This window comes from Phyllostomus hastatus, unplaced genomic scaffold (assembly GCF_019186645.2).
Source record: "Phyllostomus hastatus isolate PE091 unplaced genomic scaffold, TTU_PhHast_1.1 phas_contig_57, whole genome shotgun sequence".
NCBI lineage: Eukaryota > Metazoa > Chordata > Mammalia > Chiroptera > Phyllostomidae > Phyllostomus > Phyllostomus hastatus.
In genome coordinates this window covers 1950216-1968184 of record NW_025333912.1, presented here as the reverse complement: position 1 = coordinate 1968184, position 17969 = coordinate 1950216, and the positions used below count along the sequence as shown (strand labels likewise).

At 39.3% G+C, this 17969-nt stretch overlaps 1 protein-coding gene across 7 annotated transcripts in view; it reads left to right on the top strand.

The window, feature by feature from the left end:
* The window catches only part of SATB2 (SATB homeobox 2), a 190288-nt gene that overhangs the window by 70079 nt on the left and 102240 nt on the right, over positions 1-17969 (top strand). For all 7 annotated transcript variants that reach the window (XM_045847651.1, XM_045847653.1, XM_045847652.1 and 4 more), the window contains 2 exons: positions 13607-13733; positions 14896-15019. In XM_045847651.1, the coding sequence (XP_045703607.1) occupies positions 13607-13733; positions 14896-15019 (251 nt within the window). The remainder of the gene's footprint in view (positions 1-13606; positions 13734-14895; positions 15020-17969) is intronic.

Sequence of the window (17969 nt, the reverse complement as noted above, 5' to 3'; positions counted from 1 at the left end):
AAATAATCAGGTAGATGGCAGGGGCAAGAGAAAGAAAGCTCTTGCTTCTTATTTTACTTGGCAAAATACAAACGAAATGCTAAAATTATATCTCATATAGATGTGATTGGGGAGAAAATTTGCAGTCATTTTTGGGCTCATGATTGATTCTTAGAACATAATCATGGTCCAGTGTTTATTATTCAAGTGTGATTTTTTGGCCTCTATTAAGTGTTAGTCACTAGGCTAGGACACTAAGATGAAGGGGTAGTTCCTGATGGATGACAACTGGCTTTGAGGTGTTTTAAGTGTTGTAAGAACCGCAAATTGGTACATAAATATCCGTGGATATTTTACCTTAAATAAGTTTAACTTACTGTGAATCACACTAAAAAGTATTACATCAGAACTTAAAAATTAGTAACTTACTCATTGTTTCTGTTGTGAATTAATTTTAATGTGATATTAGATTAATTCAGTTAACTACTTTCCTCTAGCGTAGCAACCTAGGAATAGCATGAGAAGCCTAAAAGAAAAGCCCAGTGTCTCAATGGACCATTGTAAAGTGAATATGGTAATACACTACTGAACAACTCTAAATGTGTATAAGAGGAAAATTTGGACCTGTTAAGGTACATGCAGCTCATCATTCTATAAAAGATCAGACCTGTAGAAAATCAGTCTTCTTGTAGTGAATATTTTCTGTGCTCCTCTCATATATTACAGAATATATATAACAGAAAATAACAAAACGTGAAATAAACTGATGTTTAAAAAAAATTGACTTAGTGACCAAATACATTTTTGAGATTTACCTCTTTTTCCTTTTATGGGTGGGAAGTTGATGGTGGCTTGGTATTAGAATCAAAACAAAATACCACTCAAGTTATTTGAAGAATGGTTGAATTAAAAAAAAAAAGCACCTGATACCATAGCCCTTAGGGTTCCTTTCCAGTCATTTTTCTAATGGAACACAATAGAAATTTATAGTACTAGTGCTTATATAATTCCTGTCTTCTCATCTTCCATACTAGTTTTTATTTTTGAAGCCCTGAATTAAAAGCAAGTCTTGTTTACATTTTCAGGGTCTCACATGTCAGTGATTCCTAGGGAATTTCTTAGTACTTATAATTAGATAGTTTTGAGATTTCAGTACCTTGATCTTAATTTTCAGGATCATACTTCCTGAATGAATTAGATTTATTTACTTATTCAGGTTATGTTAAGGGCATTATTTGGCTATATAAAAAAATATCTTTAAGGAGAGGAAATTACTTATTTGTGAAGGCATATAAACAATTTATTTCTTCTGCTTGATGCGATGGAGATGCAGAATTGATCTGAGAGTATCTTACTTGTTTTAATAATTGTGTTATTGTGTTTTATTAACATAGAAGAATCCCTGGGAGAGTCACTCTTAGCTAATAGCTTTGACATGAAGAATAATGAACATAATTGTATTTATTCAGGTAGTCGTCCATTTAGTGGTCTGTGGGCAGCAGCTCTACCTGTCTTGGTAAGAGGTGCCGTTGGCAGAACGATACTCAGTTAATAAAGTCCCGATTGAGCTGTGTTTCCTTTTGTGGTTGATAATGAAAGCCATTGTTGTTTTGCTCACCGGCTGGCAGACCTTCAATTATCCTGAATTTAGAAGTTGTTTACTATACTTTGAAAGTTTAAAAATGAGCTCTCCCTGAGAAGCAAAACCTAGGTTCTTGCCCTTTTTTTGTAGAAACGTAGAATTTTAATGAAAGAAACATCAATCTACCAATTCAATATAGAGTTTATTTTCAGTTTTGAAGGCTTAAGTGTTTTTAAAATGACGGTAATCAAAACCTCCATTACGAGGTCCCAAAGTATTTGGGCGGTGTTTTGACTGAGAATGTCCGAGCTGCAAGGGGAGATGATCAGTGCATATCTGGCTGGGAGTGGCATGGATTCCTTGAGAAAATTTGGTGAGGATTTTGTCAATTCAGGCCTTTCTTGGAGCTTTCAACAGCTGCCTAGAACAGGGGCACCAAACTCATTTTCACTGGGGGCCACATCAGCCTCCCGGTTGCCTTCAAAGGGCCGAATGTGATTTTAGGACTGTATAAACGTAACTTACTCCTTAACTAGGGGCAAGGAGCTCAGCGCTGCCGCTAGGTAGAAACAAGGTGCTGGTCTGGATAAAACAAGGTGGAGGGCCGCATTCGGCCCGTGGGCCTTGTGTTTGCCACCTGTGTTCTAGAATATCTCTTGTGCTGGTCTTCCTGGATGTCCAGGGTGCCAAGAGTGTGGGAGCTCAGTTTTCTTCTTGTTGGGTGTTAGCAGGATGCTGGGGACTAAGTCTAGGTAGGGAGCATTGAGTGAACTTGCAAAGTGAGCTAGTGCTGCTCATGAGCCCTGGCAGAGTGGTCTTCCCTTTCTCTCCCTCTCCCTCCCCGCTTTCATCTTTTTTTCCTTTCTCCCTCTCTTTTCCCCATCTCTTTTACTCCCTCCCTCTCTACATCCCTCCCTCCATCCTTCTCTCTCCTCCCTCCGTCCACTTCTGTACCTGTGCTATCTGCCAGGCACTGGGCTATTGTGGAACTTTGAGTCTAGTGAGGAACAGACACTGTAAGTGTTTACAAATGCAGAGGGTCTCTGATGCAAAGGGCAAGTGGTGAAACGCAGTTCTTGACACTGCCTCTCAGATTTTGGCCACTCCTAAAGATGATGAAGTGGAGGCAATCAGAGAGATGAAGCTGATTGCCCCAGTTACCGAGGCAGAAAAGCGTTATGACTGCATCAGACAATTTGCCATGTTAGCCAGTGACATTTTAGAAGATTCACATTTTGCTTAAGTAAAAGAAACTTTCCCTTAAAAACATTCTAAAAATGTTATGCTTACCTTTTTTAGGTTAACTTACAATTCATGAATGCCAGCATATGTTTATACAGCACTATAATTTTCAGTGCAGTTTAGTTTATGTATTTTATTATAATTACCATTATGTGAATCAGACGGGAGATTTTTTTTGGTGGTATTGGTTTTATTCTGTTTTTGCTTTTATTTTTCTTTATTTAAATTTTTTATGTCTCAATTACAGTTTACATTCAGCATTATTTTGTGTTAGTTTCAGGTGTTCATCATTGTGGTTAGACAGTCATCCATCTACTCTACAAGTGGCCCCCTGATACCTTAAGTCCTCACCTGGTATCACATTTAGTTATTATAATATTATTGGCTCTATTTCCTGTGCTGTACTTTATATCCCTGTAACTATTTTGTGACTACCAATTTATTGTTCTTAATCCTTTTACCATTTTCACCCAGTTCTCCAGTACCCCTTCCCCTCTGGCAGCTGTTTTCTGTATATGTGAGCCTGTTTCAATTTCATTTGTTTGTTTTGTCTGCTCTTCAGATTTCACATGTATGTGAGATTGTATGGTATTTGTCTTTTTCTGTCTGATTTATTTCACTTAGCATGATACGTTCTAGGTTCATCCATGCTCTTGTTAAGATTTCATTCTTTTTTATGGCTGAGTAATATTCTGTTGTACTTATGTACCAACTCTTTTTTATCCACTCATCTATTGATGGGCACTTGGGCTGCTTCCATATCTTAGCTATTGTAGATAAGGCTGCAAAGAACATTGTTTTTGCTTTTAAATATCCCTTTTGTAGAAAAGAAAATAAGGGCCCAGAGAGGTTAAGTGAGTGGCCCGTAGGTGCATAGCTATGGCATCCAAGACCAGACCTAGAAATCCACCCCAGTCTGCTGCTGCTCCAAAGTGGCTTTCTTGTGACGTGATCGACCCACTGTACTTTAGACGTTCTGTGCTCACGGGGCTGTGGCAAGGTTGTACAAAACGGTTAAACTGACAGGACTCTTGTCCTCTGGCAGGTTGTAGTCTAAATAAGGTGAAGAGTTTCCGAAGTTTGTGTGTATACAGGAAACCATTTTTCTGGCCTTTCCCTATTTCCCTTTCCCTTGTGTCAGATCCTGCAAACTTAAAAAGAGATACACCTCAGTGACAGTGGACTTCCACCCCATTTTCCTTCTCACATGGTCTAATTTCTCATCTCTCTTTGCTGATCCCACTTGACAGTAATGAGGATATTAGCTGGTAAGTTGGAACAAAAGGAATCTGGGAATCTCTTAGTCTCCTGCCCTTCTTTTGAGGAAATTGAGCAGACTGATCTCCATGCTTCCGGTCCTCATTTGTGTCGGGCAGCCTGGATGTGCTTTCTGCAGCTGGCTCAGCCTCATCATCTCCTGGATCTTGCCTTCGAGCCTGTGTTTCAGAAGCTGGGGTGGCGGGGCCGGGGCACACATGAATAGGGATGAGCGTTGAACTCATTCGCTTAATGTGACCCCTCCCAATAGCACAATCTTTACTAAACTGAAAATTCCTGGGAATGGAGAGAAAAAGGATCCATTTCTGACCGTCATATGAGATCCTCCAGATCATTTGTAACTACTCAGATACCAAGGATAACTAGATATCTTTTCAGGGATAATTGTGAAATCTCTATCACAGTTGAGTTGCCCACTGATTCTTATGGCATTTTCCTGAATGGCTGACTATTTTAGTGGGTTCAAATGGACCATTGTCATTTTATTTATCACCAATTATGAGTGACTACAGATCTACCTTAGATTCAAAATGCAAGAAGCATTTCCCTAATGACAGAGCACCTCCTATGTATTTAGTCTTTGGCATTTTAATTATAGCCATTAAAATGCTAGTGTCATATTTAAAAGTTTGGTTTGCTGACTTTAAACATAACATTTCCAAAAAAGGAAAATCAAAGATCTGTCAGAATTTTCTTGAATGTAAAGTATCATAAACTTGTAAGCCATGTACATTATTAGATTTAATAGAAGAGTAGGTACGAAGATGCACTCAAAGTAAAAATTATTAAGATTTTCTTAAAGGAACTAAAAAACTCAAATGAAATACACAACACAAAAATCTCTAAACCAAAAGCAGTTACCATTTTGTAATAGTTACAGCCATATTTGCTTCCATGTCTTGTAGTTTCCTAACAAATTACTGTGAAATCAGGTTAGTAGAAACATGAATAAAAATGTACAACATAAATGAGCATACTTTTTTGCCCTCATATTTTATGGCAACGTTTTCTTTGATAATCAACATGCCATTATAATATTTCCCTTCAGATCATATATTATGTAACCTTAAATTATAGGAAACAGAATATGCCTGGAGGACAATTCTGGAGTATATAATTGGGAGCATGCAGTTGATAGGGTTTCCAAGGGTGTTGAGCCCAGTGATGAAGCACCTGGAAAGCTAGGTCCCCAGGAAAACTTGTTGCAACATTCCAGCTCCCATCTGAAAAAAATACATGTAATTAATTAGAATGGGAACTATGCAGCAACTATATTTTTAGATCTTCAGTGGATACTACTTAGCCCAGAGGATGCAGAAACACTGCTAAATAGAAGTTATGAATAGCATCTGCTACAATGCAGCAAAGTCTGTTTAAAAACAGAGTATACTTTCCCCTGTGTTTTTGATTATTGAAGATATTTTAGGGGGACCAATGCTAGAGGGAAATCTCTTTATGCAAATGTATTTCTGAATAGAAAGGAGGAAAAAACGAGAAGTTTGTGTTACCTGCCAAAATTAATCCTTTAATTCCAAACTCTTTTAGATAATGATTAAACTATGAAAACTAAGAACAATAAAATATATACCAGATGAAGTAGTTTGTAACCTGTGACAGGGGCTTAGAACTGATCCCAAATAATATCTCATTAACACTTTTCTTTGTCATTTGGTTTATTCCCCTGTGTAATGATTTTAAATGGCAGTCTGATGAAATAAATAACTAAATGCCACCATATTTTTTTCATATCCTGACCAATATTTTGACTGTTTTTTCAGAAGAATTGGAATTTTCAAAATTAAATAAAGGTTTCTAAAATACCAACTTAAGAAAGTTTTATTTAATTTGTGGAATAATTTTGTTCTTTCTTTTCTCTCTTTTTTTTTCAATGGGGTCTTTATTAATTTAGTCTAGTTACTTGGTGCTTATATTAAATAATCTAATAAAAGTCGGGTTATAACATAACATTTCCCAAATGTGAAGCAGCATCTATTACATGCGACAAAATCTTTGTGCTGCAAAATATAAAAAACCACGTCTAGAATTTCAAGGCACCAAATCATACTGTATATATTTTTTAAGTAGAACATTTCTGTAAGGGGGTAGTCAGCTCAAGAAAAGATTGACAGATAGCTGTATATTACTATAGTTTATTCAGAAAATGCTCTAACTTCATATTCATATTTTAACACTAATAATTTCCTGACAATCATTTCCCCTGAGAGATACAGATGTGAGTGAAGACTAAAAGTCAGTATTCTTCAAGAGCAAAAATCAACCTTGTTTGTGTCTGTCGCTAACACCCAAATGGGTGCAGATAGAGGAGCCAGGATGGATGTCGTATTGCAGCTTCGTTGTGTGTGTGCTGATTTTTAGATAATTGATACGACAGTATAGCCCCAACAGTTATTCTGAATTATTGAATTATTTATTTTTGTCTGGTGTTTTCTTTTGTATTGCCATAAAGACAAGATTAAGTGTATTGTAGGTTTCCAGACAAGTATGTTGTGAGGTTTCATTAATTTGTGTAAGTGATAATGACATTTGAATAATGTAAAATGCCAGAAGAATGCTGCTTAATTTTCCATTTACTCTCACCCCATGTAAGACACTGGGAATGCAGACTGCCTCCAGAATCGAAGCAGAAGGAGCAGAAGAGTTACAGGCAGTTGTGTTGGGGTGCTGCTGAGGTGTGCATGAAAAAGGAAATATCTACACTTCAAAAATCACTTTTGCCCTTTTCTTTCTTTTCTCATTGAAGAGTCTTTCCCTCCACAGGTTTAACAATAATAACTACAATTTATGCCTTTATGCTGCTACAGTTTGATGGTATATGGCAGTCAGCCATAGGTTAGAAACGGGCTGAGTTATATATTGCTGGGTAGTGATTTCCCATGAACTGATGATCTATGGATAAATAACTCTATGTTATTATTGTATAGGACAGACAGTTCTTAATTTCTTTAACAAAGCATAGCCGAACAACAGAAAATTGTATGCTGGAGCATAGGGACACGGCTACTCTGAGGAGAATAAACAGATGCAATCGCTGTCAGGAGTCCTGCTATTTTTACAGGGGGCCTCATCGGCAGTTGGTGTCTTGTGGAAATAATACTACGAACCAGAAGCCCCAAGGCTTAGTTACTCTGAGGCTGTTTTTTATTTTTTTACTGATACTCTTTTGCTGAGATCTTTTCCAGGGAGTTATGAGATATAAACCCTAAACTTTGGATATGAAAGCTAATGCCTCATTCCCACCCCCCCACCCCAGGCTGTTTTCACTTCACTTTGAAAATTAATGTTAAAATATACCTGGGATAAGAGAAAATTATTCACTGAATTGCGTTATAAGAATACTGCTGATATCTTGGTGGGTTCCTATATCTGTCTCACCGATTGGTTGGTGGGTTCTATTCTGCAATATACCCATCTATGTATATGCCACTGCAGACTGTGGGGATTACTTTTGTGAGCTCCACAAGGTATCTGTTGCAGGCCTTCGTGAAGTGAATGTCTCTCACATTTGAAGTACAGGAGATAAAAACTGTCATTTGGTTTATTTAAAGAGTGGTTTCACTCAGCCACATGTTTAGCAATAACAAGCTTCTCGATGTGGTCGTGAGCTCCATAATTACAGGGATGGTATGCATTGGGTTACCTGTGCATCTTTGTGACTTATGCTGGAGACACAAAGAAAAATTTGTTGAATGAATAAAAATGATTACTACTTAATACAAACCCTTCATCAGAAGGGTAGCATTGATTGTGTTGTGTGATTACCACGTTTAATTTTTTTCTTAGAAGTGATCAACTTTTTAAAAAGTTAAATCTAATATTGATGGACTATAATGTGTATTACTACCACTCTTGTTTTTATATAGAGGTAAATAATACTAATGATATGAATTATGCATCTATTGAGAAGAATATTTGATTTCTCTGAGATAGGTTACAAACTGATAAAACTAACAAAAACGTGTGAACACAAAAATTTATTGATATTTCTTTTCATGAAATGTCAACACTTTGACAGAATACTGCACCGAGAGAGTAGAAACTGGTTTCCATTATTGCATCTTTTTAATTTTAGACAAAGATTGCTTTCATTCCCAACCTAATTTTATGTCACTAATGGGAAATTTACCTACAATTGCATTTTGTTATTTGGTCTAACGGCATTACACAAAGAGTGGATTGGTTCTCTGTATTTTAGTGAGCAGATTTGTCTGGATATGAGCAATTTTATTTGTATTGTGCTCAATTCAATCATGTTAACATTTGTATGAATTTCAGCCCCCAAATAAAGGCCCATAATTTGTGACTCAAAGACCTTGAAACTGCATCTGTAATAGTCTTCAACGCCAGGCATTTTCTAAATGTTTGCAGATGATAAATTCCTTGGAAATAGGAAAGATCATTTTAGAAACAATGTTTATTTCTGAAATGGCACTATTGTGGGAGACATGTTTTTCCAGAGAACTTCCAAGTATGGGTGGCCTTTCTGGGCCTGTTAACCTCTTTGTTCATTGGTCTCCTGTGCCCCTTTGGGAAACATTAAATGGCAGCACTGATACGTGGCTGTGGATGAGCCGTGGCCCAGCCTTCCAAGGGCCCATTGTGTGTTTGGGCGTTGGCATGTGAACGGGGCTGAATAGAAAAGTGATTATTGGTCCCAGAGTCAGAAAACTTGTCAGATGAAGCCCAGGGTCTGGTCCTCACTACACCCCACTAGTGTCCTTGAGAAGTGACATTCTCTGATCTTCAGCCCACTTCCACGTAGAATGCTGACCTGTTGCTGTTCTCATGGCAAAGAATTAATGGATTGAAAAAAAAACACTTTGCAAACTGTAAAGTAACATAAAGGATATTGTGATAAAGTCCCTTATAAGACACACAAACCAACCAAAAACTTTATTGTGCAGCTGTGTAGAGAATAGATTGACTTTGGCTGGGTTGATCAGGGTTAGAATTGTTCTTGAGGCAGAATTAGAAGAATGCATATGATTTGTAGAAGTGAATATTGGGGAATCGATATTCCAGACAGAATGAAAATGTGATATGTATTCAGAGGAGAAATGGGAATTGATATTGACTGAGCATTTGCTATGTGCCTGGTCGGGCTTGGGTGGGGTGTGTGTGTGTATGTGTGCATCTGTGTGAGTGTGGTACTATCTAATTTAATCATAATTCATGTTTCCCATTTTCCAGATTGAGGTTGCAAAACCTATTGATAGAGTGTGAGCACTGGAAGTAATATTTGTGTATTTATAGTTGTGCCATTTTTATTGAGAGTTTCCCAGTGTCGTGAGTCAGGTATCTGCAGTGGGCACGGAGCCTGCGGTTCTTCTCTGTCCTCCTTCACTGCACTGGAGCATCCAGTGGGGTTGGTGTCCCTCTTCAGAGGGAGCAGGGAAGAGGCTGTTATGGTTGTAATCAGACACATTTATCTGTGTTACTACAGCTCTTTTTTCTTGCCTCAAAATGCTTCCCTCTTTTAATCCACCTGTATTCCAGTATAGGCTCATGTCCTTACATTATATCTACATTCAAAAGCTTTCAAGGGTCTATTTCCATATGACATTTACGGAGCACTCGTTGTGTGCCAACCCCAGTGCTTAAATTCTAATTCTGTTTTAAAGCCTTATGATAACCCTAAAGGGTAGATATTGCTACTATTCCCATTTTACAGATGTGGGAAACTGAGACTCATTGAGACTAAATGACCTGTTCAGAGTGTCACAGCTGAAAGGAGATGAGGTGGGATCTAAACTCACCTCTGACTCCAGGCTGTGCTTCTGACCTCTGACCCATACTGTGTGCTACTGAGCTGGGCATTCAAGGCCTTCCAGACGTGGAACCACCTCTTTTCCAGTCTGTTCTTCTGGTGTGCCTCACACGTGAACCAGCGTGGACTGAGAAAGAGCGTGGTAATTGAAGGGAATCTGGGCTCTGATCCTTCAAGTAGACCCAACCCTTCTGAACGTCCGTTTTCTCATGGAAGTGTTGAAACTAGATATCAAGGGGAGGTCTGATGGAGACGTTGGAGGTGCATGTTCAGTACATTTGGTGGCCCAAAACATGAGAGACTAAGGGGAAAGAGATTGTGGTAGTGTTATCATTCAAGTAGGGGAGCTCTAAATCTGCTCACTGGTAAAAGGAAAGGAGGCCCCCTAGAGTGCAGATGGAAGAAATGGAAAGGGCTGGGGGACTGGAAGGAGGGTCATAACTGATGCACAGCGGTCCTCTGTGGTTTATAACAGTGAGGGCCTTTTACAGGCACGTGACTGAACTAAAGATGGAAAGGTAACTAAATCATAAAAAATCCTTGATTCAATATGTTTTGAAATAAATGGACTATATCTTTCTTTTAGGAAGTATTAAAAACATCTAAATAATGACTGTCAACTGTTGTTGACGTTAGTTATACCCAGGTTCTGTACTAAAAATGGCTTTACAGTTAATTTGCACTTTATTCCCATGTAGTCAGTATTTTTATTTTTCCATTTTACAGATGAGAGGGTTGAGGTGTAGAGAAATTAAGTAACTTGCTAAGTCTACATAGTTAGTAGGTGGGGGAGCCAAGATGTGAATAGAGGCAGTGTGACTTGGAAGCTTGTGTTCTTACTCACTATGGTACACTGCTTTCCAATCGGATTTCCTCAGTTAACCCTTGACTCCTAGCCCACGCCATATTTTTGTCTATTTTGTCTATTTTGAGAAGGAGCACCATATCCAAGGATTGTATTTTCAGAGGGTTAATGCATTGCTTAGAGACCCTATCTGGAGGAAATTCTTATTAAAGAGAGTTATTTCCAGTCCCTGCCTTGGCTGGAGGAGAGCAGCCTTCTAGACATAGCGGTCCTAGCAGATCTTGCACCTGTAGGCCCTGGCACATAGTTGAGCAAAGAACATGACTTGTACGACTATGCAGGTTAATTAATAGGGTGCAAAAAAGGAAAAGCAGGTGCCATTTCCCATTGCCTGAAAATAGCATCTGTCAACAGCTCTCTTCCAAGAGGTAGAAACCAACCTGTAGCAGCTGCTTTCGGTAGAGGTATTAAGTGTTGTGAAGACACCTGTGTGTGTCTAATTCCAGCCCAAACAAGTCTCCTTCTGGCTCATCAATGTGGGGAGAGAGTTACCTAAATGGAAGTTACTATTTCTAGTAGAGTGATTGTCTATCATTTCCTGTAAAGAGATTCTCCCCCTTCACCTTTTCTTTTTTGGGAGGGGGGACAATTCACATCCAATAAAATGTATGCACATAGTTTGATTTTCTGAAATTTGACAGTTTTTATACCATTGCAGCCACCAACCCAAACAAGAAAATTCCCTTATGTCCATTTCTAGTCACTCGTCCCCGCTGTCCAGAGATAACACCTTTCTGAGTTCTAGCTCCATGGATTAATCTTGCCTGTTTTTTGTATTTTATATAAGTGAAATCATACAGCAGTATTCTGTTGTTTCTGGCCACATTGTGGTATATTCTCACAGTGGAACACTACTCAGCAGTGAAAAAGAGTGAATAATGGCACACACAACAACATAGGTGGGTCTGCTATAGGGTTGTGCAAAGGATTGAAGTTTGCGGGTTTTATTTGCTTCATATTATCTTTGTATTTTTAGTAACCAAAATGACCCATGAAGTCAGCTTCTGCAACTTGCCTGCCTTTAGTAGTGTACAGTTGTCAATTTCATTTTTATTCCCTTCTAATCTCTAATAATGAAATATCATGTCTTTAGAATGTGGTCAAGTTATATTCAATTTATGGGCTCATAATATACTCATTATGATAATGATTTTTAGAGGAATTTAAAATTGTGGAATGATTTTTAACAAGGATATATGTTAGACATGTTACATGGTATCTTTTTAGTATTTTCAAGTATCAGAAGGAGTAAAAGAAGCAATAAGCAGACACCCCCTGGCCCGTGGGTGGCTGTCCAGCGGGCCGGGTTGTTCATTTCATGACGACTACATTCTGCGTGCTGCGCACTTTTCATTGTCATGAGAGTGAATGTTAGGAAAACTATCCCCACAAGAAAACAGCTTTTCTTGGCAAGTGAAGTATGACTTCAGGAGCCAGAACTGGAGACATACGGTACTATGAATGAGAGCTGTGTTACTTTATTGGATCTGAGTCCAGGCACTATTTATACTGCAGCATATTCAGCACCAGATTGTTAAATCTTAATACTGAAACAGTGCATCATTTTAATATTTTTGTTCTGTTTATTCCCTGTTTTCAAGCATTATGTCAGGCATTGCGCATTCATTTATTTCATCTTGGACAGGACATGGCCTGACCGGAGAGTTCATTTCCTATTATTGGAATTTCACTCCAAAGCTATAAAGTATCATTTTGTGAAGCTTTTAAAAGTTCACTTGGATATATGGGTGCCTTTTCTTTTTGATGATAAAAAAATACTTTTTGAAAGAACAGTGCAGTTGTACTTACCTGTGTTATCAAAATCAAAATAAAAATGCTGTTATTTTTTTCTTCTGTCACTAACACATGCTGTGTGTGTGTGTGTGTGTGTGTGTGTGTGTGTGTGTGAATTTCTGACATCCTGGTGGGGACCATTTGATTTTTCATAGCCTACAAATAAAACTTTTGTTACTCTGTATTGTTTGTGGAATGCATTTCTCTTTACTTTTTCTTCATCAAAGTTATATATGCCCAGATCAGATGGGTCCACCTTAAGCCTAAGTCAGCATTTTCACAACATGTTGCAGAAACTGTCTCATTTATGAGTCTTCCTGTGACAAGGGTGTTGCTGAGGTCACTGCTCTTTGTAGCCTACATTGGACCAGGATTTTTATTCTTTCTCCGTTGTCATGTGTTTACCATATGCCACAGGAACCCCGCAGGGAGGGTACCATTGTCACTCTGTAAAGAGCTGAGGAATTAAAAAAAAAGGAAGTCGAAAGCATCTTTGTTATTTCTGGTCTGTGGTCAGTCCTTGTGCTATCGGAAAACAACCCCTCTGTCCGGTGAAATGCGAACCTGGGAGTGAACGCTGAACTGCTTCCTCAGCTCCCAAGGCTGTTCACACTGGGGACCGCACCACCGGCGGGATGCGACTGTGTGTGTGCTGAGCCCACACAGAGGAATTGTCTCGTACAATTCAAATCCCAATCTTATATTTACTTAAGGCTTGCTTTTTTTTTTTTGTCTATGAAATCAGCAGTCTGGTATATTTAGCATCAGTCTTAAGTTAGAGTGTGAAACAAGACTTTGGGGGAAGGAAGTATCCTTATGCTTTTCTAAGTAATTTAAGAAACAGCAAAACATAAAATAACTGATTGTCCGTGATTGAACCCCTTCCCTGTCTTCTCATCTTCCTGTGTAGTTGACTCAATTGTCAGCCAGAAAGACATAGGTTATTGCACCAGGTTGTAAAATTTCTCTGAGTGGGCCTTGAATGTTGACTATTGAATGACCTTCTTAACATTAAACAAACAACGGGGAAGGTTTAATAAATAGCAGATATGTGTTTACTATGTTTTTCTTCCCTGTGTAGGAATAATCAAGCTGGGGAGGTGGAACCCTCTCCCCCTCAGTTATGTGACAGATGCACCCGATGCGACAGTGGCCGACATGCTGCAAGATGTCTATCACGTTGTGACGCTGAAAATCCAATTACAGAGGTGGGTGTCTCTGAACATCTGCCCTCCCTTAGTCTCAGAGCGGCTCCCTCGATCACAGAGTCACTGCAGAGATCAGCGCGTCCTGTCTTTGCTGATTTCTAGACACTGGGTGAAACGAAAAGAGGGAGAGAGGGAGGGGAAGGAGGGCACTTCACCAGGCACCTTTACAGTCCACATTCCAACTGTTTTATGTTTTGTTTTCAGAAGCAGTGAAGTGGTAACCTAGGGGAAGCTTGATAAATCATTAAAAATCTGCAGCCCGTAAAGGGGAACTTTCCACAGCCCCTACTTTAACGGGCCCTCTGGTTAAATGCTTAGCACATAGTATTTGAAGAATAAACACCTCTACTGTTTCAGGTTTGTGTTGTGAGGGATAAGCAGTCTGCCCGTGTAGCAGATTTACTAAGGAGGTGCTGGCACAGGACATCTTGTCCTCTCTCTCGGATGGCCTGCAGAGTTTCTGGGCATTGTTTCTGCCTTTTTCCCCCCGCCAGATACAGCATCCAGAACAAATTATGTGTCTCTTAAAGAATCTAGAGGTTCTCTGCAGAGTCTTGTATTACAAAATGCCTGCAGGTCACATGATATAAACATTGTCCTTCAGTGTAAAGGTTTTGAACTTGCCTCTTATGGAGAATTTGTACTTTAATAGGAACACAAAATTTTCACCCTTCTCTAGGAATGCTTTGGTGTCTTCTCTTAAAAGTTATTTTCTGGTTAGGAAAGTAACACCTCTGAATTTTTCTGTGAGAGTGAACACCTTTTCACTTTAAATCTGATGGAACGTTTCTTTACATTTAACCTCAGGAATGTCCAATAATTAAATTTGTGTTCTGGAAGTTAATAATCACATTCCCATGCCATTTCTCTCAGCAGATCAGAGAAGTCTTATTTTAAAAAATTAGCATTTCTTCATATCCAACGTGACTGTTTTTCTCAGACTAGTGAGATAACCCACTTAAAGTGACCAGTGAGCTCTATCAAGGTCCCAGGGAAGCAGTTTCTTGCTCCCCTTCCCTCCTTTGGGATGCACATCAGCTCCTGTTCTTTAGCAGTTCTTCTAATGCCGACCTAGTACCCAGGAGTGACCGCTGCTCCCATACCCTTCTGCAGTCAGGGCCCTTAATGAAGGTTTGTGTTTTTGTTCTGTTCTGTTTTCCAGTTGTTCGAAGTTGGAAGACTTGCCTGCAGAGCAGTGGAACCACGCCACAGTCCGAAATGCCTTAAAGGAACTGCTCAAAGAGATGAACCAGAGCACATTAGCCAAAGAATGCCCTCTCTCCCAGGTCAGTATCTCCAGGAGGGGTTCTGGGAAATGCAGAAAGCCACTGGTGGGCTATGTGGTAGGAGGGGCACGCCTGCTTAGACAGCTGTATTTTATTTATAGAGTCGCACTACATTTTAGGTTGAAAAAATAAGGAGATTATGGTGTTTTTTATTGTAACACAGGAAGGTATCGGTTACTGACAGCTTTGATGTAATAGTAGTATATTAAAACATTTTACAGTCTTTAACCTTTCATTTATATTATAGGAGGTGGGTATCAATGTCTCCATTTTATAGATCAAGAAATCCAGGGAGAAGCACTTTACCTGTCTAAGCTTACTCAGCTGGTTAAGTGACAGGCAGAGGGAGACCCCAAACTAGATCTCACAAGCCCAAGCTAAGGTTCCAGGTCATTGTATTACTTGGTCAATGGAATGAGTCAGCCACACCAAACCCATTTTTATTTATTTATATGTATTTATTGAGCCTTCTCCGGGTCTAGCAGAGAGAGAGAGATTATCTTTCTATCATACACCTTTGTAGCGATTTCATAGTGAGTTCACTAGGTAAAAATGCATGGGGAGAAAAAGCGGTACTCCATTTTTAGTGAACTGATCACAGACAGGTTATGTGCTTGGTCTTGTGCCCGTAGTTTTCACCAGGCCATTTCAGTGTCTACCTGCAGGTATGCATGTAAGTGCTAAGGCTTGTTGCTAGAATTTTGATTTATTCCAATGTGATTGCTCGTGCAGTTATAAAAAATGAGTACTCTCAATCATTCTGGTCATATCCAGGAACTGGATAAAGAACAATTTAAGAAAAAAAACTTCATTTACGTGTCCTGAATTTCACAATTAGTCACAATTAATTGTCTCTTGGATTTCACAATTGGAAGACATGGAAGTTAAAATGGGAAGTGGGCAAGCTCCTAACTTATCATCACCAATTCAGAATTTGATCCAAGGCTTTGAAGGCCTATGGAAATTGGGTCCAAATTGATCTATCATGATCATCAGGTTTGATTTTAATTATAAAATGTGACTAGAGAGAGAGAGTGTGAGAGGAAGAACCACATTAGATGCTGAGAGCCCTGTGCTCTGAGGTCAGTCATTCTGCAACAGAGGGGTGATTCTGGCCAAAGCCTTCACTCTCAGAGCTTCGTTAAACTCATCAGTAAACCCAACATGGTTGTGTCTACATATTTTACATAATTTACAGGTTTGTCTTGAAGTTCAGATGAGATCATCTTTACATCTACCATAAGAAACTTTCCCATTTTCTGTCCTCATTGCTTGCCCACCTAGTTGCCCAACCTAAAAAGTTTCTTCTCTGTCAGTCTGGTGTTTGATCCTATGGATTCCACTGTCTCCACATCCAAAATCTTCCCCCTTTATGCCATTGCCTTATTTAGACTTCATCACCTCTCATCTGAAATATTTTAAGTTGTCATGTGTCATAACTTTTCTCCTGCCACCTGCTTCTCCAGCACTACTAGATGCCATTTCCTCACTTGTAATCCTCTGGCCAGTCCCCCTACCCAGTCTGTGGGAAATTTGGACGCTATCGCATAGTGTACAAGAGCCACCAAGATGACACTGTCCAGCCTGATTTCCCACCAGAGCACCCACTCTGTGCTCCAGACACATGGAATTAATTACTTGGAACATTTCCCATTGTTCAAACTTCACCAAAATATTCCGGAGGTGGGAAAAACTTAACCGTGCTTACCTAAACTTGTAGTACATGTTTAACAAAGCAGATTCTTGTGCTATTTTAAAAATTCATGTAAGGTTTATATTCTACTCAATATTCCTGTGTTCTCGATATTTAAAAAAATGCTGTAAATATCATTTTTCCCATTAAATTATTAACCTCCTTCTGAGCTTGTGAAACTGGCCCTTTAGGGAGATACACTGTGTCAGTCTCTGGCTTTGGTGGGCCTGGCACACAATGCTGATGGCCCTGGAGTCCTTCGGGTTGGCACTTGCTGGCTTGTGCATGTTGTTTCTCCACTGTGCACAGCTCTCTTCTACTTGATGAAATCATCTTTCAAATTCCAGCTGGAAAGTCACTGCTGGTGAAGTGCGTTGACCTCCTGGTTGAAGTAGCTGCTGCTTCTACTCTTCGTAGTCTTGTGTACACACCTCTGTCACAGCACTTATCACAGCCTGTTGTCAGTGTTATCTGCCTCTTCCCATCACTCAATGGATTGCCCACAATAGCAGAAGCCAACTCTTGTTTATCTTTAACATTCTCACAAGCTGTATCTTGCTTTAATGCAGGAGTTCTCAACCTTGGCCCCATTAACCTCCTGGGCTGGATAAGCCTTTGTGCTGGGGGGCTGTTCTGTGTACTGTAGATGTCTAGCAGCATCCCTAGCTTCAACCCAGTGGTGTGATGCCAGTCACGTGCCACCATCTCTCCTCCCTCCTGTTGTGACAACCAGAATGTCTCCAGACATTGCCAGATGTCCTATGAGGGGAATAAAATCACTCTCAGTTGAGAACCACGACTCTAATGTGTTTAACATGTTAAATACAAAAATTTTATAGGAAGTATTGTGAAATGAGAAGTTTTATTAATTTTAGTGTTCTTGGAAGCTCTAAAATGTTTTGAACTAGAAACAGTGATTGCAATAATTTGATAGGTTATGCCCAGCTCACTTTTAGTCAAACATGGACTCAGGTCTGTTGTTTGGGTTTGGGGGAGATTTGATTTGGGCTTCTTGTGTGCTGTGTGATTATAGAACATCTGTCTTGTTGGGGTAGTCCTCAGCCAACATGGGCATGTAATGTGAACCCCATCATTAATCCTGGTTATTATCCTCAAACATTCCAGACTATTCACCTAAACTGCGTAGCTCAGTTGCATTTCAGTGTGAAGACAAGCTTGCTTATTTTGTTGGTGGTTGTAATAGAAGAGGTACATATAGTTTTTGAAGTTTAGCCTACTTAGTGTGAAAAAGAATGC